Source organism: Netta rufina (genome assembly GCF_964035555.1).
Source record: "Netta rufina genome assembly, chromosome: 3".
NCBI classification, from domain to species: Eukaryota; Metazoa; Chordata; class Aves; order Anseriformes; family Anatidae; genus Netta; species Netta rufina.
Genome location: NC_140125.1, coordinates 45176712 through 45203126, shown reverse-complemented (window position 1 = coordinate 45203126; position 26415 = coordinate 45176712). Strand labels below are relative to the sequence as shown.

The 26415-nt window shown below is 44.0% G+C and overlaps 3 protein-coding genes across 3 annotated transcripts; 1 reads left to right on the top strand and 2 right to left on the bottom strand.

The window, feature by feature from the left end:
- Nucleotides 1–6151: 6151 nt before the first annotated feature.
- Nucleotides 6152–11387, bottom strand: PSMB1 (proteasome 20S subunit beta 1). The gene is made up of 6 exons (XM_084283475.1): nt 11186–11387; nt 10189–10296; nt 8734–8815; nt 8166–8295; nt 7756–7862; nt 6152–6428 (listed from the first exon to the last, which is right to left on the bottom strand). The coding sequence occupies exons 1-6, from the start codon at nt 11281–11283 to the stop codon at nt 6243–6245; spliced, it is 711 nt and encodes a 236-aa protein (XP_084139601.1). The 5' UTR covers nt 11284–11387; the 3' UTR covers nt 6152–6242.
- A 44-nt stretch (nt 11388–11431) lies between these two features.
- Nucleotides 11432–20769, top strand: TBP (TATA-box binding protein). Its single transcript, XM_084283618.1, has 8 exons — nt 11432–11503; nt 12530–12771; nt 13432–13763; nt 14748–14835; nt 16860–16951; nt 18101–18268; nt 18567–18661; nt 19593–20769. The coding sequence occupies exons 2-8, from the start codon at nt 12718–12720 to the stop codon at nt 19670–19672; spliced, it is 909 nt and encodes a 302-aa protein (XP_084139744.1). The 5' UTR covers nt 11432–11503; nt 12530–12717; the 3' UTR covers nt 19673–20769.
- Nucleotides 20770–21703: 934 nt separating this feature from the next.
- PDCD2 (programmed cell death 2) lies at nt 21704–26395 on the bottom strand. The gene is made up of 6 exons (XM_084283749.1): nt 26036–26395; nt 25707–25955; nt 24504–24695; nt 23333–23448; nt 22339–22455; nt 21704–22078 (listed from the first exon to the last, which is right to left on the bottom strand). The coding sequence occupies exons 1-6, from the start codon at nt 26331–26333 to the stop codon at nt 21899–21901; spliced, it is 1152 nt and encodes a 383-aa protein (XP_084139875.1). The 5' UTR covers nt 26334–26395; the 3' UTR covers nt 21704–21898.
- Between the last annotated feature and the right edge of the window lie 20 nt (nt 26396–26415).

Sequence of the window (26415 nt, the reverse complement as noted above, 5' to 3'; positions counted from 1 at the left end):
GCCTGTGTGTAGGTGCTGTTTTGGTCACTGTGACTTCCCAGCTGCTCAAGGAAGAGCATCTTGGCTTTGTGGTGCTTCGCTAAGTCTGAAGTGCCCCTGTGACAGAGTCATGTCCTAGCAGAGGTGAAGGTTACCACAGCCCCTGACTTTAAAGGCTGCATAGCCAAATAGCATACATTTGATCATTTAGGTGGAACGGCCTGTGCTGAACCAACAGCCTGTCTACCTGAGGCTGTAAGCTCACTAGCTCCGTGCTAAGGGCCTGGAGAAATGGGGGTAGAAATGGGCCATCACCTTCCTGTGGAAATGCTTCAGCTGTGACCAAGCGAGTGCTGAAACAGGCTGGGGCCAGGAGACACCGGCTGCCCAGGTGATGTTTCGGCGGATTTAAGGAACATAAGATGAACAGTGTTATGCACCAGTCTAACAAATCGTGCAGTCCAGGCTGAGCCACACATCAGACCAGTCTTTACATGAGCTGAACTCTGTTCAGCATCACCGAGCTTGCAGCAGTTAACAGGCTGTAGACAGCAAGGCTCTCCTTTCCCCCGCCTCACACAGTGCCTCCCGATGCTGTATGAGAAAAATCTAAGTGTCACCATTGAAATCTTCTCGTTTGGTTGCACTGTTAAAGAGCAGTTTGATGTAAAAGCCTTACTAGGTACCAGCTGAAAACGCTTTGCATCACCCTTTACAATGCTTTTACTTCGGATTTTGTGGGTTAGCTCAGGGTGAGCCCTTCCCTTGGCTTTCGCAAAAGGACATAAAACCCCAGACTTTGTGGCTTATTTCAAATCAGAGAACGAAAACACACTGCATAGCTCTTCCAAAGACAAATTATCTTTCATTTTTTAAAAATCCCATCTAATTGTCAGTAATCAAGCCATCCCCTGCGCTAATAAGATGGAGGCGGGGAATGGAATGCCGCCCCGGCTCAGGCAGCTGTTGAGCATGTCAACCAGTTTCAAAACGCTTGGCAGAAGTTGTAAATGCAGTTCTAATGAGATCGACTTGTCTGCAACTAGCAAACAAATACCAGCCGCACCAAACTGTTTGTTTGCCGTGGGACTTAATGGAGATTGTGTTAACCATTCCGCAGTCAAGGGGAGATGTCAAGAAAAGTTCAGATCAAGCGCAAGGCAGTGACACTGGAATGCAGCTTTCTCCAAAATGGTTGCTCGTACAAAACCTAAGAAAAAGCTCCCCGCTCTTCTTTTATTTTTCTAACCCTCCCCACAGCCACCAGGCCTCTGAACTTTCTGCAGGCTCGGTGCATGACACTCTCCGCAGAGGCTGTGGAAGCAAGCTGCAAACAGAAACAGGCGGCGTGAGGATGGGCTCCTGGCAGGGGACACGCTCCCGAGGCACCCTGCAGCATCCCCACCTCCCAAGAACAGCTCCATCAGCGGTCCAGGTAGTCGTGGAGAAGAGAGGTGGCGTTTGGCTGATCCACCCTGGGTCTCACACAGAAGAGCACAGCAATGAGAGCTCTGTAAGCAGCTCGGGGAGCCGCCAGACCTGACTGGTGAGCTGGTTACAGCCCTTTTGCACAAGGCCTGGTTAAACGTGGCTTCGGTCCAGAGGAGCTGTGACCCCGCTGGGCTAAGCCACCTCATTTGGTGCGCCCTGGGTAAATCAGCACAGCAGTCACTGCTTGGACTAGAACCGAGGAGGTCACCAAACCCCTGTGGCTGGAGAAAGCTAAGCAGGAATACCTACATTTCAGAGGTGTCAGCCAAATAAACACACCAAGAGTGAAGCATCTATATTGCTGCAGTATAATTCCCAGTCTTCTACACCTTGTTTCTCTTCTTCAGCAAGAATGAGAATCCTGCTTCGCCCCTCTCTTAGGGTTCTTTGGTGAAAGAGCAAAGCACCAGTTGCATTTTGGATGCCATCCTTATCCCCTTGCTAATATCCCTTTAATTTGTCTTGTGCCAGAAAAATTAATTATTGCAGGCTAGAGCAAAGTTGAGCAGCTTGACAGAGTCCATCCCTACCCTCACTTGAGCCTCCGAAACGAACAGCGAAGTTGAACTCTGCCAGCAACTGTTCGGAACAGGGCCAAGAACAATCTAACAGGAAAGATACTGAGGATTTTTTTGTTTGTTTTTCTGTTAAACCATGTTTTTGTAATTACGAAGACTTTGTTGAGATTGCTTAGAAAAGGAAGTGCACATAAAATGGTCCATACAATTAAACTAACTACATATTAGAATTGAAAGAATATAAGGCTGGTCTCACTGTGTTGCACCCACACAGACAAAACCCCTCCTCAAAAGGAATTTGTCCTGAGAAGGCAGCTCTGGAGACAAATCTTGGTTAACTTCAGGCCTATGTGCCACATTGTCTGTTTTACAACTGCCCCAGTTGGCCTAAAAGCAAAGGACATTCATATTAAACAAAAGCCGACTGAAAGAAAGAATTTGAAAGCTGTCACTCCCAAATCCTTTTCAGTCAAAAGTTGGTTCCTGACTCCAGATCAGGAGCCCCAAACAGGGCAGCAGCTACTGTATGCTCTTAAAACTATCTTCCACTAGCCTCGGGAAAAACAGGACTGCTTTATTTTGCTCAGATTCACATGAATGCTTTTTTTTAATCGTTCCCTACTTGCTCCTGCCACTTCTCCCCAAGCTTAGGTTTGTAAAATCCAGAGTCACTCAGCAGAGCACTTGGAAAGCCTACTTCTTCTTGGTTTCCAGTTTGGATAATTCTGCAGTATCAAAAAAAAAAAAAGTTTTTCCAAGTGTGGGAAATTACAGCGTTGCCCCATAAGCATATAAATAGTGGAAAGGAGCGAGTTGCAGTAGGATCACTTCAGACTGCTATACTTCAAATCGTGTTTTATAATTCCCATATCATTGTTTTTCCCCATGAAACAGCAATAACATAGAAGCAGCCCGCTCCTGCCTCCCCCCTCACAGAGGCATCTCTCTGTAAAAAGGAGAAATATCTTCATGGAGTTAGAGAGCCCACTGCTTGTTCTGTAAAACAACATTTTATGATTCAATCTTGAGATCACCTTAATAAAGGGAAATTCAACTTATCCTCCACGCAGCAGTGACACAGTGAACTAGCTCTAGAAGCATGAATGCGGTATATATGCCCTGTCAAGCACTTTCACTTTCCATAATAACAAGCCCCCTCCCCTGTACACAAAATGGATTTGACACATAAACAATCCTGCTGAAAACATGTGTCTAAAATAAAGCAGGGTCTACTTCCTTACAAACCTAGTCGTCAGGGCTGATTCTGACCTTGCGCCGTCCCTTATATAAGCAACAGTGTGCTGCCATTTGGCTGGGATCAAAATAAAGCCTCCCATCCCCTCAATAAACACTACTGCGAAGCACGTTACAGTGGGAAACGGGTGAAGTCTGCATGACTATTTTTACCCATCCCGTGTGTAACGGTGGTGAGGCCAGCTGGAGCAGCTAACTATTGCCATCTGAAGGACTGGGTTAGTACTGCTCCAGACGAAGAGGAGCTCGCTGTCGTGGCTTTGTGCACTTGCTCTTTTGCCATGTCACTTGCAAGCACTTGATCAGGGTGGTTAAAAGTGCTCGTGCCAAGATTAACCAAATTCTGCAGCACAGCTGGCTTTTGAAACAAATGTGTAACTTAATACTAAAGGGTATTGCAAGACAAACGTTTTTCTTCTCCCTTCTCTTCCATCAAAGTCTAAGAGAGACATCTCATCCCTAGCCAAGTAGAACTGCCAATGCCAGACCTCTGCTTCTAGGAACTGTAAGTGGTATTCTTCTATTTATTCTTCTTATTCTTATTATTTTATTCTTCTATTTGTTTTGCCTTGCTGTACCTCCACAGGGTACCACCCTGGGCAGCTGTGTAACTAGATAGTGCTCACAGTACTTCATAAAGCATTAATTGACATGGTAGACAGTGCAACACGGCTACCGACCTGATTTATATGCACAAAGTACCAGCACAAAACTAAGGAGGGTTGTGAAAAGTCAGGGAATTCCTGAAAAAATGACATTAGTATTTCATGTCCAACAAGCCTGTGTAAAAGCTCTCATCCCCTGCTGGTTCTTCAGCCAGACGTACTCCACAGGAGAACTGAGAAGGACACAAAATGGCCATCTCGTCTGCACCAGTGCTCCAACCGGACAGCACTGGTGCCCAGCAGCAAGAAAACTTGCATCCCCAGTACCTGCTGTATCTCCCCTCTGACCTGAACACTCAAATCACCTGGCATTCCTCCTGAAACAACTTACCGAGACAAGCCTAGACACCTCAAACTAGAACACGTAATTCTTTACGTCTGTTGGACGTGCATTTAGTTTTCATATAAACTTCACCTTTGAATTACGAGCATCCAAATTCGAAATCAGTCTTTTAAATTGAATCAGTGCAACTCTCCTACACATTTGGCATCTATCAAGAACATTAAATTCATTCAGGTACAAATTAGATCCTTGTTTGTTGCCTTTCCTTAGTAACTGTTTTGCATATTGGAAACAGAGCTGTCCAAAAGGCAGGCATGCCAACATGTTAGCGTGAGCTGCTTACCACTGCAACTTTAGTACTATCCAGTCTCACTGGAGTCCAGCAATTGTGCAAAACTAACATTTTTTCATGAGACACTTTAGCAAATCAGCATGGAATTGGTATCAAAGATAGCTGAGCTGAAGGTGCTTTAATTTAATTTATTGAAGTAACAGTGTGTACTTAGTTTAGCATTTCAGGTTTGCGTTTCAAGTAGATGCGAGGTTTTAGTTCTTGGAATTACTGCACAGTGTTCGATTTGCTCAGTAAGGCACAGCCTGTAGCTACAAAATCAGTTCTACAACTAACTGTGCCCGTTTAAGATGGCTTTTGCAAATAATCTCAAGCATCCCTGTAAGTTACTGGAATGTGCCTGGAAGTTCTGACTTGTGGGATCAAGTGACTTCAGCCCGGGATGCTGTGTCCCTTTACTGCTGCTGATCCCTCTGGGATGAGCTGTTCCCTCAGTGGGAATAGCGGCCCAATAGTGGCACCCAGTGGTCAAAGGGTTTCAGGAGCAGTAGCAGCTTCCCAAAGTGCTCAAGTTGTCACTCACTGGATTTCCTAAACACATCCAGAGTCCTTTGAAACACACCACGTGTTTCAGTGTTGGTGTCAGAGTTACCTGCTGTTTGAACTGTCCAGAAAGCCTGAAACTACCATCATTGATGAAGACTAGCCAAAGCTAAAAAAAATTGCACGACACCCACAATGCTGCACCCAAGGCAGTCAGCCACCTTCAAACAAGCCACAAGCTTATTGCAGGCTCAAACAGAATTGTTTTTATAAAGATCAAGCATGGCACCTCAAGCAAAGAGATATTTTTTTTATACGTCCTTTTCTGAATGGGTAGAGACTGAATAAATTCCTGTACAAGAGATGATTCTGCCCTTGATTACTCATCTCTGCTTTTTTGAAAGTCCTAGTACCCAAGCCAGATTCCCATGGATCTGACTGTCTATGCTTGCTGCAGTTTCCCAAGAATCAAAAGCTAGTAGGACTGACAGCTTCACCCTCAATGTTAACAGGCTTCCAGGAATCTCCGCACTAAGCTATTATCCATCAGAAGCCAGAAAAGGACGCTGCTTCCGTTTTGGACACCAACCAAATACAAATGTGGAGGTGAGTCAAGATGCTGAGTTCAGGGCTAAACTTTGAAAAGTTCCATGTATCATTCTTCCCTCTTATGCAGATAAATTTGTTTCAGACAACTCAGATTTATCATCTGTAAATAAATACAGAGAGGTCAGATGCCAGAACAGCACGTCAGAAAGATAAACAAGAAGATGGGAAAAGTAAGCTATGAAGTACGGAGAAGACAGCAGGAACAAACACAACAAATGCTTTTCTCACTAAACCAAGGCTGAACAGAAAGCATCATCAGAAAAGCTGTCAATCTAATTTTAGCAAGTTCACAATCCTCCATGTTGTAGCATATAGGACGGCAAGAAGAGGATTAAATTGACAATGTAATTAGATCGATTAATAGATGAGGATGAGATGAACCAAATTGACCTAGACAAACACTTAATATCATCCTCGCCACAAATTGTTTGGGTTTCTAAAAAATCAACAAAAAACCCCCACAGCAAAAACACCACTATCACTTCTACCAGACAGAAAATACTCGGCATTACAGTAGTCAAACTTCTTGAAAAAATTTAATAAGACAAACATCTTCACGATACAGTTAAGTTGTATTCCATAGATTACATGTTTGTATGTGAACTGAATTAGTCTTTCCGTAATTGGATGGTTTCCTCTTTAATTCCATCTTTTGTGACCACACAAATCTTAAGTGCATCACCAGTGTATACATCTCTCTCAGCAGCAGAAATAAAGACATCTTTAACCAGCTGCAAAGCCTTTTCCAGGGTCAGAGGTACATGCTCCACATTTTGCATGTTCTTGAAGCCAATCTAAGAAGAGATGAAAATGCTTTTTAAATTAAGTACATTCCATCTAGCACAAAAGCTGTTTCAATGTCTGCACTAGAACGAGCAGATTTAGACAACTTAAAAAGAAATTATTAGTCTGTTTTAAAAACAGAGTTGGCAAAAGCAGTCCTCCATACAGTTTATAGCTGCGTGATCAGAACTTTACCTATGCTGATATTCATACGTAAGTAAACGGAAGCAGATCTAGTATAAAGCATAGCCTCTCCTACTACTATTCAGCATATGCAAGATACTGATCTGTTTGTTCAGAAACTTCTCGCTGGGTTAGCAGCATCAGAACTGCACACAAGCCCTTTCTCCAGTCATTTCAGAGTTAAAGCATTTCTTAGAAGCAAGTTTTCCTAAATGCACCTAGAATTTAAAATAATAGCCCATAATAGAGCATGATCTGCCCCATTAAAAATATTTTAGCCATTAAGTAAATGTTAGAATTGGAAGAGTCATTTACTATGCCTCAAATTCAGAAATTATAAAAAGTAACACAACTTATGGCAGAAAATATTTTATTCTCTCCAGTTAATTATGCTTAAAAACTGAAACAAATCTGAGAAACTGGATTTTTAAGGAAACTGGAAAAATGCTACTCCTTTCTTAGCTGGCAAAAAACGAGAGCGCTTACTGCTTTTTTAAGCACTTAAGTTGTGTTGGCATCAGGCTCGACTGACTAGCAATACCAGCACCAATATCTAAGAACTAGATGAGTAAAATGTGCTTTAGTGTTTCTCTAATTCAACAGTTAACAGCTTCAACTAAATATGAAGATATTCAACTATTTGACAGATGTAATTAAATAAATTTCCAGCAGTTTTATGCAAGAACATTTTTAGAAAGTAGTGAATGACTTGTACACAACTAGAAAATCTCAGAGTTAAGGTGTTAAAATGCATTAAATACCCCAATTAATTCTATTATCTTAATTTAGAATTATTTCATGGTAAGTAATAGGCATATTTACATTATCAGACAATGGACAAAAAAAAAAAAAAAAAAAAAAACAAGCTTCTGTGGGAAGCAATTTCTCAATTAAAACATTTAACTATATTTTAAACAGAGAGCCCCCTGTAGCTTATTAAAAACCTTAAGAGAATCCAAAAGCAGCACTTTCGGACTTCTCCTGAGAGGGTGGAAGCACACAATTTGTGAATTTATTTTGGTAGGATTAATAATACCTGTAGTACATTTAAACCTTCTTTCAAAAGTTAATCTTCCTCAAAAGTAAAACTACATTAATTTGAATGTCACAAATCTTCACTGAGATCATAAAAACCAAACACTAAAATTATTTTACCTGGTTATCAAGCAAGGGCTGCAGCATGGCACTTGCTGATCCACCTGCTTTGAAAGAATCTCTCTGGTACGAGCCTACTGGATCGAAGCTATAGACTGCTCCCTTCCCTTAAAGAAAAAAAATACATAATCACAATCCAAAAAGATTCTCTGAAGCATCAGAGTTTCATGAGGACATTCTGGTGAAAACACAGCACCTGGCCAGCCTCAAGGAAGTCCTTTACATTACACCGTAGCTTCCACACAGAAGTCATTATTTTCATTAGGGATTAGTTAACATTTAAAAGTCTCTTTAGAGGAACCTCTCTGGAGTAGGTCTTCATATTTAAGAATCTCTACCACAATGAAAGGCATGAATAAAAATAAGTGCAGTTGTACTAGTAACATTTCCTTAGTCTCTTCCAGTCTTACCTTCCTCATCAAGTCCACCAATGATGTTGTAAACGTAGTAAGGGAAGAAACGTCGGGAGTACAGGATCGTGGACAGCATTGCTGCAATAGCCCCAGTAGTCATGGTCTTGTTATTGGAATGCTTGTACATCTGCAAACAGCACACCACATCCAAGGCAAAAGTCACACACTAAATTTTATACTCAGTCAGGATTATGCTTTTGAAACCTCATTACAGAAGAGATTGAGGCTTAGCAAGATGATCAACTAGCAAGATGAGCAAAAACACACTGGTCTAACCGTAAAGTCTTATTACAGGCCAAAATTAATATTTCCGTGAGATTTTGCACAGAATAGATGTTGCATCACGAACATTTCCCTCTTCAGTGCTTCCGTCCTTTAAATTTGTGATGTTACGCTTGTAAGAACACAGCATCAATTTCACCGGCCTGATCTTTCACTAGCAATGCAGCTACAGCTGTGATACACACTTGAGGACAAACAGCAAAAGCCATATTTAAACACGTCATGGGTCTCAAATGCAACACTAAGAACAGAAGTTTCTAAATACATTGAGATAGCTAGCTACCTTTAATCTTGCTTCAATGATTTTAGTAAGCGTCAGGCAGTCCCCATGGAAACCACTGCATCCAATGACCGTTCGTTCTGTTCTGTAAAACAAAGTTTTGTCGGGACTTTAATTCCCTGTGAACTATATACACCACTTTCTTACACAGTAGATTATGAAAACATGAAATGTATTTCCAGTTTCTCCAACAAGATCAGAAACTGTTATCTAAAATGTAGTAACAGGTATTTCCTGCACCTTAAGGGAAACCGCAGCCTACATCTTGGGAAGGACTCATTCAGTGCAGGACTACACAAGTGTCATTCTTCAGTCTACTGACTACTACAGCAAGACAGACCAAAAAAAACCACTTCACTCCTTCACGCACCCCTAACCCTAGCTATTACCAAGCTCCATCATATCAGTCAACCCAGTTTTACTCCATCTGGCCAGGGGACTGCTTTAAGATTTTAAGATGGTTACATAACATTTACAGTGTAGGTGGTTTTCTGTGTCAGCACAACAGAAGTTGTTAGCTACAGAGGTACTGTAGGTTAGCTCTTCGTTCAGTCCCAAAGCATTTTGTAAATGGTAACTATGGGAACACACATTTGAATTTTAAACTCTAATAGATCAGTGACAACCTACAAACACTGACATATATTTTATAGGATTAACACTCAGCAATCACTTTCAAAATAAGTTCAAAATCGTCTCTCACTGCCACTACAACCACCCAAATTCACCATGCGCTGCACACAGATTGTGCCAAAGCAATTTCCATTTAGGCAGTAACAGAATCAAAGACACAGTACAAAGTTAGCCAGGAAAAACATCAGCTCATATGATTTTGTGTCATCAACAAAAAAATTGTTTATACAGCTGATGGCAGCCTACCAGGTAAACACCTCCTACATTTAAAATACGTATTGTTTATATGCTTTTGAAACCAAGAGGATGCTATCTAGGTGAGTCAAGATAACCATACAACAAACATGAAAAGTTGAAAAATGAATTACGGACACAACAATTATGGTTTACCTCTCTGAAAATAAACACCCTGTGAAGTGACAGATGGCTGACTAGAGGGACACAGGACAACAGACAGTGGTGGGCACATTCATGTCCCGGCAAAGCAGAACTAGTTACTACAGAACTATGTTTTGCTACAGTTAAGACAAAAGTTCTTCTGATTATCGGGTCAGAAAAGGCCCTAGCTTATATTACAAAATCTGGTACCATGCTAAAAATACTGTTATCAGCAAAATTCAACAGCACACAACAAGAAATCCAGCTGCATCTGGAGCAGCACATTGCAGTAAGAGTCACCATGACTCAGAAAATCAATTCTGTTACTATCCTTTTTTCTTGAGAATTTGGCATAAAGAAAGTAGCAGATCACTTCACGCAGGTGACATGCTCATCAATACGCATCGATCTTTCCTCCATTTCAGTTCTTACAAGGTATGGACTTACAGTTTGTAGCATTTGGGACTGTCCCGGCTGTGAATTGCATAACCTTCACTCAGTCGTGTGTCAGAGGCAACGATGCAAAAGTCTTCGCCAGCAATTGCCAACACCGTCCTTAAAAAAGAATGTTCATATCATCATGACTTCTGTGACACAGCTTTTATTTATATATTGAGGTCTCTTCCAACCTAGACAATTTTATGATTATATATATATATATATATATATATATATATATATATATATATGTGGCAAATAAACAGACGAGAGCTCTCTAACCAGACTCACGTTGTGTCAAACATCTTATCAGATTCCTTAGTATGCTTCCCATTAGGTATTTCCCTGCACATTACTCAGGATTGTAGGGAAGAAGACACTACGTACTGAAGAGAACATACGTGATTCTCTGTGTTGACTGTAAATCATAGGAAAATTTGGTAATATATAAAACAAAAACTAGACAGAGTGAACTACAAAATATAGATGTGCGGTAAGGAAAGATCCAATCTCCTGTAAGTGCTTGGATTTCCAAGCAAGAACATTCCAGCCACGTATCAAACACCAGTACTGCTTTAAATTACCTCTTGAATTAGTATTGCTCTTTCAGTTTGACATTATTTTATATTACTCATTTCCAAATAATAACTTTGCACTTGTTAATACACATGCTACCATTAAGTAATAATCAAATACCCTTTAAAAAGTGGTTAGATATGACGAAGAATACATCTAAACAGCAGCACGCTAGCTCGGCCCTGCCACCCCAAGGCAAGAATCACCTGCCCGCAGCAGTTATGACCAAGCAGTTTCCAAACCCGTCACGGACCCAGAAGCAAACAACGCGGCCGTTAACGGCTGCACCGAGCGCTGTAAAACCCGGTCCCGCGGGCAAGTCCCCGCCCGCACCGACCCGTGAGGGCTGCGGGACCCCGGGCGCGGCCGGGCCCCCTCAGACACACAGCGGCCAGCCCGGCCCGGGCCCGGTGCCGGTGCGAGGACTCACCCTCCGTTGAAGGTGTAGGGCGAGAAGCGGTACTGCAGGGCAGCCCCCTGCGGGCCGAGCCCCGGCAGCATCCCGGCGGTGGCGGTGGCGGCCAGCATCCCCCCGGTACCGGCACCGGCACCACAGCGCTGCCGCCTCACGGCAAAATGGCGGCCGCAGCCCCCGGAAGCCCGGCCCCGCGGCCTCACCGCTGCCCTCACCCAAGATGGCGGCGGCGGAGGCGGCGCGGAGGAAGTGTCGCGGTCGGGGCGCGCCGGGCGCGGGGCGCAGCTGGGGCCCGCCGGGGCTGGGCGGCGGCGGCGGCGGCGGGCGCGGCAGGTACCGGGCGGCCCCCCCCGAGCCCCTCAATCCCTCCTCTGAACCGCCCCGGGACGCGGTGCTTGGGGCCGGGAGGGGAAACCCGGCCGGGAGGGACGAGGCCGTGATGGCGGCGGGGCCGGGGGGCTGAGGGGGAATGGGGGGAGGGGGGAGCGGCCGTTAACGGGCGAGGGGCGGCCGTTAACGGTCAGGGAGCGGGGCCCGGGCTGCTCGGGGCCGGTGTGGGGCTTCCCGGCGGGGAGCCCTCGGAGCCGAGAAGCGGCCGGTAACGGCCCGGGGAGGCCGGCCCGGGTGTGCCGGTGGCGCGGGGCCGGCCCAGCAGCGACCTTGGGGCTCTGCGGCCGCGGGGGCCCCGCTGAGGGAGCCGTGAGGTACCGCGGAGGCGCCGGGTGCCGCATCGCAGCCTGCAGGCTCGCCACGTGCCTCGGTTGGTGCCGTAGCACGGGGATGTAGCAAGTAACAGGCACGATTTGGAGAAAAAGCACCGCACAAATCGTGCGTGCGCTTTGTGTGCGCACCTGAAATTGGCGCTCACTTGGTTTTCCCCCTGTAAAGCACGCCACAGAGGTTTATTTCCTAAAACTGGACAAAAGAGGGCTTCCTAGCTCTGGTTTGAACAGGGATGCTACTCCCCCTATAAACGAAAATATTTTTGGAAGCCCGAGCTGTAAAATTGCCCAGGAAAAGCTGAACAAGCAGCATGGGGCTGTAAGCTTGCCAGTCTGTTGCTGGTGGAGTTCGATTCTAAAAAAAAAAATCAACGTTTTTCAAAGCAAAGCTTACAGAACGAGTGTGGATGCCTCACGCTGTTTGAAAAGGGGGCTCCAGGGACTTGCAGGGGTTCCCAAGGCCCTGCAGAGTGTGCCCGAAAGAGGTTGTTGTGTACATGGTGCGTATGTGCACGCGTGCGTGGGTGAGGGCTCTTATATATATTTGTACGTGGGCGTCTCTTATCTAACTTACCAGCTGATGGGTTTGCTTTTTGTTTAGCCAATATTCTCAAGATACTATTTCTTTTCTTTGCAGGTTCTGTTTAGTATTTCAGGCTCGCCACACGCGTTTCTCTGGAGCTGATGTTTTTGTAACGTTTTCAGCTTGGCTAAAAGGCTGCTCTGCTGGAATGCTTTAAAGGGTTAGAAACCCCTTTGGTTTGAATTTAATTTCAGTCAATTGAGGGAAATATTTCTGATCATACCAAAGAAATAACTGGAACCATGGATCAGAACAACAGCTTGCCGCCCTACGCTCAAGGCTTAGCCTCCCCTCAGGTAAAAAGAAATGATTTAATACGCAACTGTGATCTGAATTGCTTCGTGAAAGTATCTGTTGTTTCTTGCATGTCATCTCTAGGTTTTTGTTTGCAGATCCAAACAATTCTACTACATGTTGCATAATATTAGTTACAAGCAGAATTGTAAAACCTTTGATTTATGTATCCAGAGATTTAAGAAACATGCAGATATGTTGGTTTCCCTTGAGTTGAAGCATGGCTGACAGATTGTAAATGTTAATTTAGTTTTGGTCATTGCTGTTGGAACCCTTTAAATTACCTTACATGTAATGGACCACAGCTGTGCCATGAGTGCATTTGGTTCAATGGGCGCAGTCTTCATTCAAGTGATTTTAAGTAAAAATTGTGGATCAAACTTGAGATATGCTTGCAAGGTACTGTGAGAAACATATTGGCATGGCTGGCTGGTGACAAACAGCGCTAGAAATGACAAAGCGGTGGTGGTCGTGTTTCATTTTCTGGAAGAAGGGCGTCTTCCAAGGGTTTTCTGTTTTTAGCAAGTTACTAATATGCCTCAGGTTTGATATGATCAACTAAAATGATTTATTTTTAGACTACTCCTTCACACTTTTTCCCTTAAAAGTGAAATGGATCACCACACGATCCGTGGTTTCTTTTTCATGCTTTTTTTCTACAGGGTGCAATGACTCCCGGAATTCCGATTTTTAGCCCGATGATGCCGTATGGCACAGGACTGACACCACAGCCTGTCCAGAGCACCAACAGCCTGTCCATCCTTGAGGAACAGCAGCGGCAGCAGCAGCAGCAGCAAGCAGCACAGCAATCTACATCACAGCAAGCGACGCAGGGAACATCTGGTCAGACCCCCCAGCTCTTCCATTCACAGACTCTTACCACAGCCCCCCTGCCGGGAACCACGCCTCTCTACCCCTCTCCAATGACTCCGATGACTCCCATAACTCCTGCGACACCGGCATCTGAGAGCTCTGGGATAGTGCCGCAGCTACAGTGAGTGTGTCGTGTCCTTTCACAGGACGTGCTTTTAGTGCTTAATTTATCAGCATTGTAACTTTTAACTGCATGCACTCTAAGAGTCCAGCATGCTTTACTTATAAAATAGTCTGAGTCACAGCTGAAAAGGAGTTAGATGGGTAGAGGGAAGAAACCAGCTGTTAGTCTAGGAGCTAGTGTTGAATAGTTTTTAATATTACACGTTCCATTTTCTATTTCATTACTACAGTTGAGTTTGTGATTAGGGGGAAATAACAACCTAGAACTAGCTGAGGTTCAGGTCTGAAAGTGTTTTCACTGAATCTTAGCTTTAAAGAGATTTCCACAGCAACTTATGGAAGCCCCAAAGAGAGATGGGTGGTAACCAAAGGAATTTTGCACTGAAAGAGTAGTTCCTACTGCTTTCCCCCACACACACCTCCACCCTGTTGAAGACCTTTAGATTTCAGAGTTTTACTGGCAAACAAACGTCAAAGGAAATTTTACATCTAGTATTTGCTCTTAAACTTTTTGGAGACCTTCTTTCCTATCACCTGGCAAGGGGTTTATCTGTGAGTGCATTCTCAGTTAGTCCTGTACATCTTCTTCCTCCTTGAAGGGCATACAAGGGAAAATTGTTGGTACTATTCCTCTCTTCCTACTGCACTTCTCCTGTTCCCAGCAGCTTCACAGAATGGGCCAGGGGGAGCTCTCAAGCTCAAAAATTTTTCTTGCCAAACTGAAATAGAGATTTTTCTCAGGAGACACTTTTCATAGTAGCTGGCAGAAAAGGAGGAATCTTCAATCATGCTTTAGGAGATAATGCCCTAAAAAAGAGGTTCCAGAGCCAAAACACTGTTCAGTGTGTCTGTCAGTAGGAAAGATCTCATTCACACTCTCTTAATTAAATAAAAAATGAAATCAGTCAAGCATGCTAAAATGTGTAAGATGCATGCATTCTTTAATTTACTTTTTAATTGTATTTCTGTGAACTATCTTCAGGAATATTGTGTCCACGGTGAATCTTGGCTGCAAGCTTGACCTAAAAACCATTGCGCTTCGTGCCCGAAATGCTGAGTATAATCCCAAGGTAAGAGCAGTGGGTTAGAACTTACCCAGTAACAGGTATGTCAGAAGCACAGGTTTGGGGCATACTTTGTTGTAATAGCTCAAACGAAAAAAAAATTCTTCATATATATGCAGATTTATCATAGAGTTAACAGAATCGTCTAAGTTTCTTGAAGATTTCTGTTTTAAATCAGTAAGAAATGTTGTTATGCTGATGTAGCTATGTTTTACATGAGGTTGTAATTTAGTAGATGTGGAAAGATCAGCATGCTTAGGAAGAAACTAACTAACAGTGTAATACACTGGCAAAGTTTTTTGTTGTGGAGCTGTCCTGAGCTCCTGTTCGTGTGGGCATGTTTGTTGCTTGTGCTCAGAAAGTTCCTTTTTTCTGTTGCCACAAAATGTCTGATGCTGAAGTTTGTTCCCTGTCTCCCAATAAGGAGAACGGAAGGAAGAATTCAATTTCTGGGCTCCTGCCAGAGCCACGGTGGTTCTGTGTGTGTGCCGTGGCTTCCTCCATCCAGCTGCTCCCCTGGAAATTGCTGTGGCAGCAGTGCAGTTACTGGTTATTTTATCATCTCACTCCCCCCTCAAGCTCTATTTTTTCATGTTGTCCCCCAGTACTGCTACCATCTCCTTGCTCCTGATGGCTAGGTTTGGTGGAATGGCAATTTTTTATTTTTTCATGTCTACTTCCAAGCTGACCACTGCTTCTGACTAGCAGGTTGGAACAGCAGTGACTTAAGCCATGGGACTTTGTAAATTTGGGGAGCTTTGAGCAACAGCAGAGGCCCTGGAGCAGCAAATCAAGAAAATGAAGTTGCTTCATTTTTCTTCTGGGTGTCTCCACTTGGAAATGTTATCTTTGCAACCACGGTAGTTGGACGCTATGTCTAATAGAGGTGTGGATGTTGTGTAATTGAATTGGCTCGCCTTGGGAAGAGTTCGGTTTTCTCGGGATGTGTTCGTTTATTTTGGTTTAGGAGGTGGGATTTTGCTATGGTTTGCCTGAACTCTGCTCAGTTGAAGCGTGCATGCAGGCCAATATAATAAATAATTGTTACCATAAGTTTGTACCAGTGATGCTGTTACACGATTGCATGCGAGTAAGATGCTAGCGAGGCAAAAATTTGAGCATACTCTTAAGGTAGGGTAGGTGTCTGTGTAAGCTCGTGGGCTAGAGTGATCAATATGGAAACGCTGTTTACCACAGCAGAGAGAAAGGAGGGTTATGTAATACACTCCTGACTTTTAGTCAGTGCGTTCATCTACAACACAAAGATGTTGCTTGGCTGTGTTATCTAAGCCACGGTTTGTCAAACGTGTTGTTAGGTAACCCACGCTTCTGCCTTGGCTATGTCAGCAGAGCATTTATGGGACTGCAGGGCGAATTGGTCCAGGTTACGTGTGCCAAACAAACAGCAGGGCTTGTGCCTGATGCCCGGATCAGCTTAACACTATCTTTTGCTTCAGAGTTTAAGAATATTTGTAAATGCAGGTGGAGATGTTACAGTACGTAAAATACAAAGCTAGAGCTGAGCGTGCTGGTGTGTTGCACTGTGGTTGGTGGTCGAGGTGACTTCTTACACAGACCATGGCTTCTGACTTTTCGGCCGTTGTTTGACAGTAATACAACGGTGTCCAACTTTTTAAGGTAAAGAAACAAAATGGATCATAAAATATTTGCTTAGTCTTCCATCCTGCTTATAACAGATCAAGTTTCAAGACATGGAGGAAGACTTGGTGTTAAGATTGTCTCTTTCACTCTGTCGCAAATGCTACCAGTACTTTTCTGTCACATGCTTAGAAATGAAAGATGATCTTAATAAAACAGGATTGCAACAGAAAAAAAATCCTTCCTCTTTGACTCCACCTCTGCATGTGTGGGAAGCTACTTAAAATTTACTCAAAATGCTTGAATCATGAGTGATCTGCAAGTATATTTGAATTTAGTATTTCTTTGCAATGGCTTATGTTATGCAAACCTGGGCTTGGTGTGATGATCACAATGGTGTGTCACTGACAGTCTCAACACTCACATTTCAGCGTTTTGCTGCTGTGATCATGAGAATAAGAGAACCACGTACTACTGCACTTATATTCAGCTCTGGAAAAATGGTGTGCACAGGAGCAAAAAGGTATGTTTAGCTGTTACAAGCAAACTAATTAAAGCTGTCTTTTCCTTTGAAACCACGATGCTTTAAGAATACCGATGTTTGAATACAGTATTTATATAAAGTCAGACAGATCCAGTTAAGCTTGCTTCCCAAATAATTTCAAATAGACAAACGTTTATGTTCTTTGCAAAATGTCTTTTTGTAACTGAAAGGACTTCCTTGCTAAAGAGGAAATGAGAGTTGTGTTTCTGAAGCTCTTTCATACAGTCCGATAAACTGGCTGAGGAGATCATTATTCACTTTTTTTTGGCTTTGCAGTCATCTATTTTTTTCCCTGATAATTTAAGAATTTCAAAGACTGCACTAAAACCATTTAAACTGTAGGGGCAGTGGCAGGGTAAGAGTGATGGGGTATTTGAATAGTTTCATTCATCACAGGCCAAGAGCTCGAAGTCTCCAGTCCCTGTAGTCTGATCTGTTCTTAATGTGATCATTGAAGCATGAGAATTGGAAACTAAACATAAGCTTAACTCCAGTGGGCAGAAGAGAAATTCTGCTCTGAAGAAGTCCTTTAGGAATCCAGAAGGAATAAGCTCATGGGCAGAGATGAGTGAATAGAGCCCCACAGGAAACACTTTCTCTGCCTGGGGATGCTTGAAATTCCAGGTTTCTTACTCTGCATTAGGAGCAACTGAAAACTTCACAAAAATGAAGCAAACTGAGTCTGCAATAGCAAGTAAGGCCATGCAGTTGTGTTAAACCCAGGTCTGGGTGCCTGGGCTGAATCAAGCAGGTAATTTGGGCAGTTTACAGATTTTTATAGGAATAGCATTTTGTAGCAGTAGTAATTCCAAGTTTTCACATCTTACTGGAGGGACTCATGTACATATATATGAAGTCTGTGAAATATGTGGCTTTTCAGCTTTGTGTTTGCTGCTTTATAAACAGTGAATACAGTGCCAGTCGTGTTCAGGACTATAGTACCAAAACTAAGCGTAAAAACTAGAGTTAGTTGTTAATTTTAGATGCGAAAATTTTGCATGTGACTCCCCTTCCCATCCCAATGCACATGACATTTTTTTCTCCAGATAAATATTTGTGGTCTAACGCTATTTGATTCAAGTAATACTTGACTGAGGAAATAAAACAGCTATGTTTTTCTCCCTTCAGTGAAGAACAATCCAGACTGGCAGCAAGGAAGTATGCAAGAGTTGTTCAGAAACTGGGTTTTCCTGCAAAATTTTTGGATTTTAAAATTCAGAACATGGTGGGCAGCTGTGATGTGAAATTTCCTATCAGATTAGAAGGACTGGTACTCACACACCAGCAGTTCAGCAGGTAAATAAAAGCTTGCCTATGTTTCATTCTTGCTGCATACCAGCTAGCTTAATTTGGCATGTGTTTAGATCGTTTCCTCACACCAGAGAGGAACCTAGACCTCTGTTCCTGTCACTGCTCTGCCTCCGGTGTAGCTGATGTAGCCCAGCATCAGCCCATCAAAATGATAGCCTTTGCTGCTCTCTCCCATTTTCAGTGGAGTCTGCCCCTGCTCTGTCCACTTCTAACAGTCCTGCAGATGAAAGGCTGGGACATGTCCACAAGCACGTTGAAACCCTGTGACTCTCTTCTCTTCCAGCTACGAGCCAGAATTGTTTCCAGGCTTAATCTACAGAATGATCAAGCCAAGAATTGTTCTGCTTATTTTTGTTTCTGGAAAAGTGGTTTTAACTGGTAAGTCAAGGCAGTCTTTTATTCCAGTAGGTTGGATTTAGACTGTATTACAAACAATGATATCAGAAGTCTGCAACTTGCTAGGTGCTTTCCTTTAAAGCTGACAGTACTGGGAAAGAACAGCTAGTACAGCACTCTGCTGAGGAGATCCCACAAAGCAAGCAACGTGTATTTGGCTAAAGCCATATAAGCAGTGATCATGAATCCTAATTGGGACTGCAGGTGCCCCAAAAAAGCCGTTGAGAGCACAGGTAATGTGCCTAGGAAAATCTGAAAGCCTGCTTCTGTGCGCTAGGTGCGTGACTGAGCTGAGTGCTTTATAGCAGCTTGGCTGGGGGCTGCTGCCATCTTCTTTTGGCACAGCAGCCCGGGAAGGGGAGGTGGCCCAGCTCGAGGACCTCCTTCACCTCAGGCACTCCACCTGCACCCTGCATTTTCCTGTTGTGCTGAGCCTTACTGTGTAGGGAAAAATGCAGCTCGCCGATGAAAGGAAGAGAGTGCCCCTTCACCATAGCAGGTGGTAGGCTTCTGCAACACCCTCCATTTCCAGACCTTGCTTCCCTGTGGGTTTGCGCTCTCTTGAAGAAAACACTGCTGGTTAGGCCTTTCTGCAGAAACACCCCGTTGGCTGTGCTTTGTAGTTGGGTCTCCTCAGAAATTGCCTAGGAGAATCTCATTTGTGAGTATAGCATTAAGTGCAAAGAGGCTAATAAAGTCCAGAAAGTTTTTTGTTTGTTTTTTTTTTCATTTATCAGCTTTTTCACTGTTTATTCTAAAGTATGCTTTATATGAAATGTGTTTTTAAAAAATAGATGTAAAAATAGGGATCACATACATAAAGCTGCATTCAGATAAACATTCTAAAAGCTAAAATGAAGTATTTAATGCTGGAGAAAGGCATAAACTGACTTAGTTCCCTCTCTTCTTCTAGGCGCTAAAGTTCGAGCAGAAATCTATGAAGCATTTGAAAACATCTATCCTATTTTAAAGGGTTTCAGAAAGACAACGTAACAGTTTCTACAAGTTTCAGAGAAATTGGGGGTACATTTTAAAAGGCATTGCATATGGCACAGCAGTAACGAGATGGACTTCAGTGAAACTGCAACACCAGGACTTGGACTATTTCCCAGTTAGTGCCTACTTCCCCGATGCTCAAGGGGAATTATATTGATTACGTCTACTGAGTTACTGTGAGTTGCTTTACTGGGCTGTTCCTGGAGCAGTCTCTTCAAGTTTTATTTATATTCTAGCTTTTAAATAGTTTTAATGCCAGTTCTATTAATAGAAAATCCATAAATTGGTTTAAGAGACAACTGCAACTGTGTCACTCAGTGTATAAACCACTTAAGTTGCCATGTATATATGTTTTAATTTTCTTCCATAAGACCATGGTTTTTATAATTTTAAGAACTTAAGCTTTTAAATTTTTTCAATTTTAATTTTTTTGTGCCAGACACATTCCCTCTTTCCAGTATTAAGCAAGACAGAATAAATTTATTAATGAAAATGGCTCACTGTACATATATATATAATATATATATATTCCTCCTCTTTCCTCCTTCAGCTCCACATGTACAATAAACCCTGTTTATACAATTACGGGAACTGTCTTACTGAATTTTGAAATTATGCAGCTGGTAGAGTGAAATGTATTAAACTTTTTTTTTAATCTGGATTTATAAAAAGCACATACACTACTGTAACTGACTTGTCAGTTTGAGGAGAATCTTAACAGTACTCTGGCTTGCTTACCGGTAGCCATGTCCTTGGCACCATTTAACTTGAATATTTCTAGTATGTTAAAACGGGGTGATTGGTTAAAGAAGTTTGTGTTCAAGTATGTGTTGCTTCACATTCAACAGATGGGATTTATGCAAGTCTTAAATAACTACACTTGAGTGAATTGGAACAAAAGATTCTTGCTTAGCTTCTAGGCTTTCTTTAAATTACTTTTGTATTTTACCAACTACGCCAGTCTCACTATATTAGTGTTCCTGTAAAATGTCAAAGCCCTTCCGACTAGAGTCAGCATGTACATAATCTTCCCTTTGAACTGTGCTTGAAGCTTAATGGGCTGAGAACTAAAAATAAACTTTTTTTCTCCAGTACATTTCCAGTAATAACCTTTCTATGACTTGCACATTCTTTCAAACAGCTTTTACCTAAAACTAACCCCAATGTAACCACAGTCTCTTTACTTAATGAAACTGATGTTTCGTTTCATAGAAGATGAAATGATGGCTGGTTTTGCTGCCATACTGTTTGCAAGTCTGAAGTGGACTTACTTTATCCCTAGTCTTCTTGATACTATCAGGAAGCCAGTGTTAAGCAACGTAGCTTTGCCAAGGTAAGTGCAAGCCACCCAAGAACTGCATCACCATCAGTGCTGCACCGTAAGCTGGCCAACGTTCCTGATTGATTGCTCTTGAGCAAACTCTGTCACCATCCATGCTTTTTCCTGATCTTTCCTGGAAGTGTAGCTCTTAGCCACAGGGGTAGTTAAGCAACCACTATGGTAACTTAAACATTACCATTTTGTTTTTCTCTTGCCTCAGCTGTACAGCAGTCACATACCCAAATAATTCCCACAGGAGGCACTTGTTTTAAGCCTCAGCCAAGGCAGCAGTGCTAAGGTACGGTTCAGAGTGAGAATCAGCCACCACAAACAGTAGGTAGCAGACAGGCAAAGCCAGCCATCCCAGAATACATCTAAGCTGCTTCTGCATCAGACAGTTAGAGCTGAACTATTTCTGCATTCTGCTAATGTTTTTAAGTCAAACTGAATTACCAAGAATTACGATGTGTAGCAACTGTTGCTTTAGGCTGCACGTTGAGTGGTTGAGCAGTTTCACCTTCGCTATGACTGCTGTATGCCTGCGGAGCATCTTACTGCAGTCTGCTTTTCTCTGTGAATTCATTTTTGAGAAGCCCAAAGAAAACCCTGGCAGACAATCATCTAAGTTCTTAAAGTTCAGCCACCAACAAAAGATGCTTACCAGTCCAAAAACATCTCAGCTTTATTTAAACATTCAGAACTGAGATTTGAACCAAAATTCAATTAGTAATTGCATCTGGCTTGTTGAAGTTGCTCCTCTGGAGCACCGTAAAGAGGCTGTCACAGTCTCCTAGTAGTTGTATTGTTACAGGATAGACAGGTGTCACTGATGTTAGTTCAGTTACCTACTTACAAAATGCACAGATGCACTAAACAAGGAAAACATAACATTTAGATGCAACTTAGGAACTTGATGGAAATTTAATAGAGGATGTGGAGAAGTCTTGTTTCCATATGAACTCCTCAACGTATTCATTTTCATCCCCGCAGTTCTCAGCACATGTGTACACCACCAGCGTTCCCCAGTCAATGCTCTCTCCAAGGCTGTCAACCTGGAGGTGGTTCAGGATCTGTGGCATAATCTTCAGGGGAAAAAAAGGGGTTAGAGGTAGCCCACAACCGCTCTTTACTCTCTCTCTCTCTATGGAAACACACTTTTTAAATTGGAAAATCCTATAGGGAAAAGTAATTGCAATAGTAAATACGGGCTCTGTACAAATTGGCATCATTATTTAGTACCAACTTCAACTCCTTTGCTCTAAGCATAAGTCAATACCTACACAATTAGACCCGTTAAGCCTGAACTATGTTACCTGCATTACCTTTAAATGAATTTACATACCTGGAATTCAAATACTCTTTTGGCACCACATGCACAATTTGGGATATCTTGTTCTTTGGGGATATTTTCCCTTGATACCCAGATTGGGCCTTCTCCTCCTCTGCAGTATCTAATGATCTAGAATTAAGCAGAAGGTTAAGTGATCAAGACTGCCTTCTCAGCTGGTTATAAAATGAGTGGTTACTGACATAGACAAAGGTGTAAGATGGGTGTAGAAACAAGTCAATCAGCAGCAAATGCAGAATTCTAAACAAAACTGTTCTTTGCATGGACTCAGCTGGTTAAGAAAACATGTGTAAGTATTCACGTAGCCTTCTTTGCAATTTATCCCTAGATCACTGTAGTTTGTATTTCTCAAATTAAGGGACCCATAAATGCTAGACGGGTATTTTAGCTTTGAGATGGAGGCAGAGAGGACTGATAGATGAGTACACAGAAGTGTACAGAGAAGTCAGGGATACAGCACAGCTCTTTCTGTTTGCAGTTTTGAGTCTAAACGCAAGGGGATTGTCCTACTGTCCAAGATTTAAGTATTTTCAGACATTTGTATTCTTTTTTGTTCTATTACTATCTAAATACTTACATAGCTAATCAGGCCTTATCAGCAAGAGGGCACTTATGCATGGAGATGATGCACCTACCCCAAGCAAGGAGAAAACAGACTCAAGGTCTCCTACTTCTTAGACGCTCACCCTAATGCCTGAGCTACAAGCTGAAAAACAGAGAGACTTGCTGCTTTCTCCTCTGCTTTCATGGATTTCCTTTCATGTGTTTCCTTTGCATGGAACCAGGAACTGTGTTTTTGTTTTAAATAGTTGCATGTTTTATATGATCTGGCCCCTACAGAAGATTAGCCTATGTTAAAGTGTTTAGAGAATGAGGAGGCATTTCCATCACCATTTATAATCACAGACATGGAAGTGAAACAGGTGGAGAACAATGCTGTGCCAGAATCTGCAAGTTCTATGTATGCCCCATATACTTATATTCTGACCTGCTCTGGTTCAGCAGCTATTCGCTCTTTAAACATGCGGAAGATCTTGTCGTCTTCAGTCTCGTGTTTTGCCATTGCTTCCAGTGTTTCTTCATCTAAGGACTGACTCCCTTCACCTAAGCAAGAAAAAAAAAAAAAAAAAAAAAAAAAAAAAACAAGCAAACAAACAAACAAACACAACCCACAAACATTACAGGTTAATGCAAGACAGCCAAAAATTTAAAACAATCTTGCATCTGTAAGTGTATTTTGTTCGCAGCCATTCCCAGTGTACATCACTCTAAGACACGTTTTTTAATTTGTGACACCTAAGATCCTGGCACACATCCGTTTATTAGTTTTAGTAGCATTTTAACCATAGACATGAGTAATTGCACATTAGAAAGGGAAGGAGGTCATCTACCAACATTTATGGCTTCCAGCAGGGATCACTAAGCGTTAAGCCTTCAGCGTGTGACATCTGGAAAAGGCCGCCCATGCTGCACACAGGACACACTTCCAGTTTCTATCACTGAGGCGGGCGTCTGCTGCACTCCTGCCACAGCCCTCCCACCTTCACATCAATGCGGAGCATCGAGCAGCCTCCAGCCAGCTTTAGGGCCAGCTGGGAACCCAGCAGCTTTCCCCTGTAACCGCAGACCTTGGCTGTGTGCAAAGCCTGTGCGGTGACTGCAAACACATTAATTTTGTGGAGAAAGGGCCTGCACTTCAAGTTCTGAATTCAAGGACAACGAAAATAACCTCAGGACAGTTTCCTTCTGGTAAAGACAACGAGGTTCAGCATGCATTTTCCATGTATTAAAACAAGCTAAACCGAGAGCCTCTAATCCAGTCTCCTGCTTCCCGCACTGTCCAGAAAGAAGCAGATGCTCAGGACCCTGCTCATCTCACTCATAAGTTTTAACTTACTTGAGCAAAGCACACAAGGGCACAGTATGCTCCTAGCTATCTGCAGCAGCTGCTCTAACAACTCCCAGGGCTGGGGCCCAGTGAGTCTCTCCCATAAACACACTTAATTAATATGGGATGTATACAAAAAGCCTGCACCGCTACTGACTACAGCTTTTTGTCACCAGTAGCTTAGGTGGAACACTTAAAAATAACAGCATGTGGTATTTTAAAGAGGTAATACAGGCTTCGTTACGAAGAATTGCAGTGTCATGTTTCTTACCTGTGCTGCTACTAACTCTGTGTTCCTCCTGTTCTTCTGCTTCCTTTGATGTACCTGCAGCTCCTTTGTCATCATCAGGATCGGCACTGCTGTCAGCAGGAAATTCTGGTTCCTCGGGTTCTATCAAAATCTCATACTCTGGGAACAGGAATTTGTCCTCGCCTGGAGCTGTCGTCGCATTCTCCGAGTTATCTGCAAAGCAGAAAACATCACTTCACACCGCCAATTCAGATTTCACGCTCTTCTCACCAAAAGTATCTACAGCAAGCTGCGTAGCAAAAATACAGCCCAAACATGGCAAGGGTGAAAAAAACACAAACCTACATCATTGTTAAATCTGATACAAAAATAAGAAAAATTCTAACAAGAGTAGAAAACCTACAGTAAATGATGCATTGCTCTGAGCCTTTGTAACTCCACATGACACGGAAGACAGACAGTCTTAGCAGCTGCATTTAAAAAAATCCCAAAGAACTGCAGTTTGACACCTCTGTGCATATCCCATTCTAAGCAGCATATGCACACAAGTCAAGTCTGCAGTGGGTACCCTGAGGCCACACCACTCCTCATATTTGCCCACTGCATATTTTGAGGAGCCAAAGTTTCCACAGATGCATTGACGATGCCTTCTGTAACGATGGTATTAGTTGTGTTCTGTTATGTTTCATATTCTCACTGTTCCTGTTCCAGTTATGTGACTCAAAAGCCTGACCCATAACTTGATTTGCATGAATCACTTTCTTTTACTCACTGCTTGCTTCCACTTCCTGCAGCCCAGGTTGGAGGGACTAGCTCAATGCCTGAACAGAGACACAGCACATGCTCACCAAGTTACATCGCACTACCAAATACTTTAAACACTCTGTACTTCTCCTTGGAACATCCCAGAAGTGTGAATGAGATGTCAGAGTGAGAGGGAAGGGCTGGCGTAAGAAAAGGCTGTCTTCTAAAACAAATCTGAAGTACTTTTTTTCTACTGACCTGCACAGTGTCGTTTTAGGCATCACCTCGTGTGCTCCTTTACAAAGGCATTTTAAAGGCAACCCGCAGAGGACACAAGCAGTGTGTCAGGAACAGCGTTGTTCCCCACACTCCTCCATCCTGCAGCCAGCCCCTACCAGCACAGCCATCCGCAGCCCTCCACCAGCGCTACCCCAGCGGCCTCTCTCAGCCAGCCCGGCTGGGGGCCCGCTGGGGACCCACCTGCATCCCCGGCCTGCCCGCAGGTGCGGCGGTGCCCGCGGCGCCAGTCCAGCGCCTGGTGCTCGGTCCCGCAGTAGGCGGCGCGGTGGCAGCGGCCGCAGGCGCGGGGCCCGAGGCAGCCGCAGACGCGGCACAGGCGGGCGCCGCTGCGGAGCCGCCCGGGAGGAGCCACGGGCCCCGGCGGGGGATCCTCGGGGGGCGGCTCCTCGGGGTAGAAGCGGTTCCGCCGCGGCAGCTGGCTCCGGAACACTGCGGGGAGAGGCGGCGCTCAGCGGGGCCGGGCCGGGCAGCGGGGCGCCCCCCGCACCGCCACCACCCCCCGGGCTCACCGCAGAGCGGCCCCCCGGGGCCGGGCAGGCGGTAGCAGGCGGCGCCGCGGCAGGCGAAGACGAAGAGGCTGCGGTGGAAGGCGTCGCGGCGGCCGGGCAGCGGCGCGTAGAGCTGCAGCAGGAAGGCGCGGGGCTGCTGGCAGCGGGCGCAGCGCAGGGCGCCGAGGCCCGGCAGCCCGTCCTCGCCCAGCCAGGCCGGCCGCCCGCCCAGCTTGCTGGGGAAGTAGGCGCTGCGCAGCCGCCACGCGTCCTCCGGGCCGGCCGCCGCCGCGAAGCCCAGCTCCACGCCGCCCGCCATCGCCGCGGCCAGGCGGAGCGCCCCTCAGCGCCGCCCAACGGCCGCCCAACGGCCGCCCGCCAACGGCTCCGCCCCGCCGCCT

Excerpts from the sequence above, each read along its gene's own strand:
- PDCD2 (XM_084283749.1), bottom strand. The coding sequence starts at position 26,333 with ATGGCGGGCGGCGTGGAGCTGGGCTTCGCGGCGGCGGCCGGCCCGGAG. Across the intron at positions 24,696-25,706 it reads CGGGCAGGCCGGGGATGCAG|ATAACTCGGAGAATGCGACG; the intron begins GTGGGTCCCCAG and ends TCTGCTTTGCAG. Across the intron at positions 22,456-23,332 it reads TAGCTGCTGAACCAGAGCAG|ATCATTAGATACTGCAGAGG; the intron begins GTCAGAATATAA and ends GCTTAATTCTAG.
- PSMB1 (XM_084283475.1), bottom strand. The coding sequence starts at position 11,283 with ATGCTGGCCGCCACCGCCACCGCCGGGATGCTGCCGGGGCTCGGCCCG. Across the intron at positions 8,296-8,733 it reads TCATTGAAGCAAGATTAAAG|ATGTACAAGCATTCCAATAA; the intron begins GTAGCTAGCTAT and ends TGCTGTTTGCAG. Across the intron at positions 7,863-8,165 it reads TGGTGGACTTGATGAGGAAG|GGAAGGGAGCAGTCTATAGC; the intron begins GTAAGACTGGAA and ends TTTTTCTTTAAG.
- TBP (XM_084283618.1), top strand. The coding sequence starts at position 12,718 with ATGGATCAGAACAACAGCTTGCCGCCCTACGCTCAAGGCTTAGCCTCC. Across the intron at positions 14,836-16,859 it reads ATGCTGAGTATAATCCCAAG|CGTTTTGCTGCTGTGATCAT; the intron begins GTAAGAGCAGTG and ends CTCACATTTCAG. Across the intron at positions 18,269-18,566 it reads ACACACCAGCAGTTCAGCAG|CTACGAGCCAGAATTGTTTC; the intron begins GTAAATAAAAGC and ends CTTCTCTTCCAG.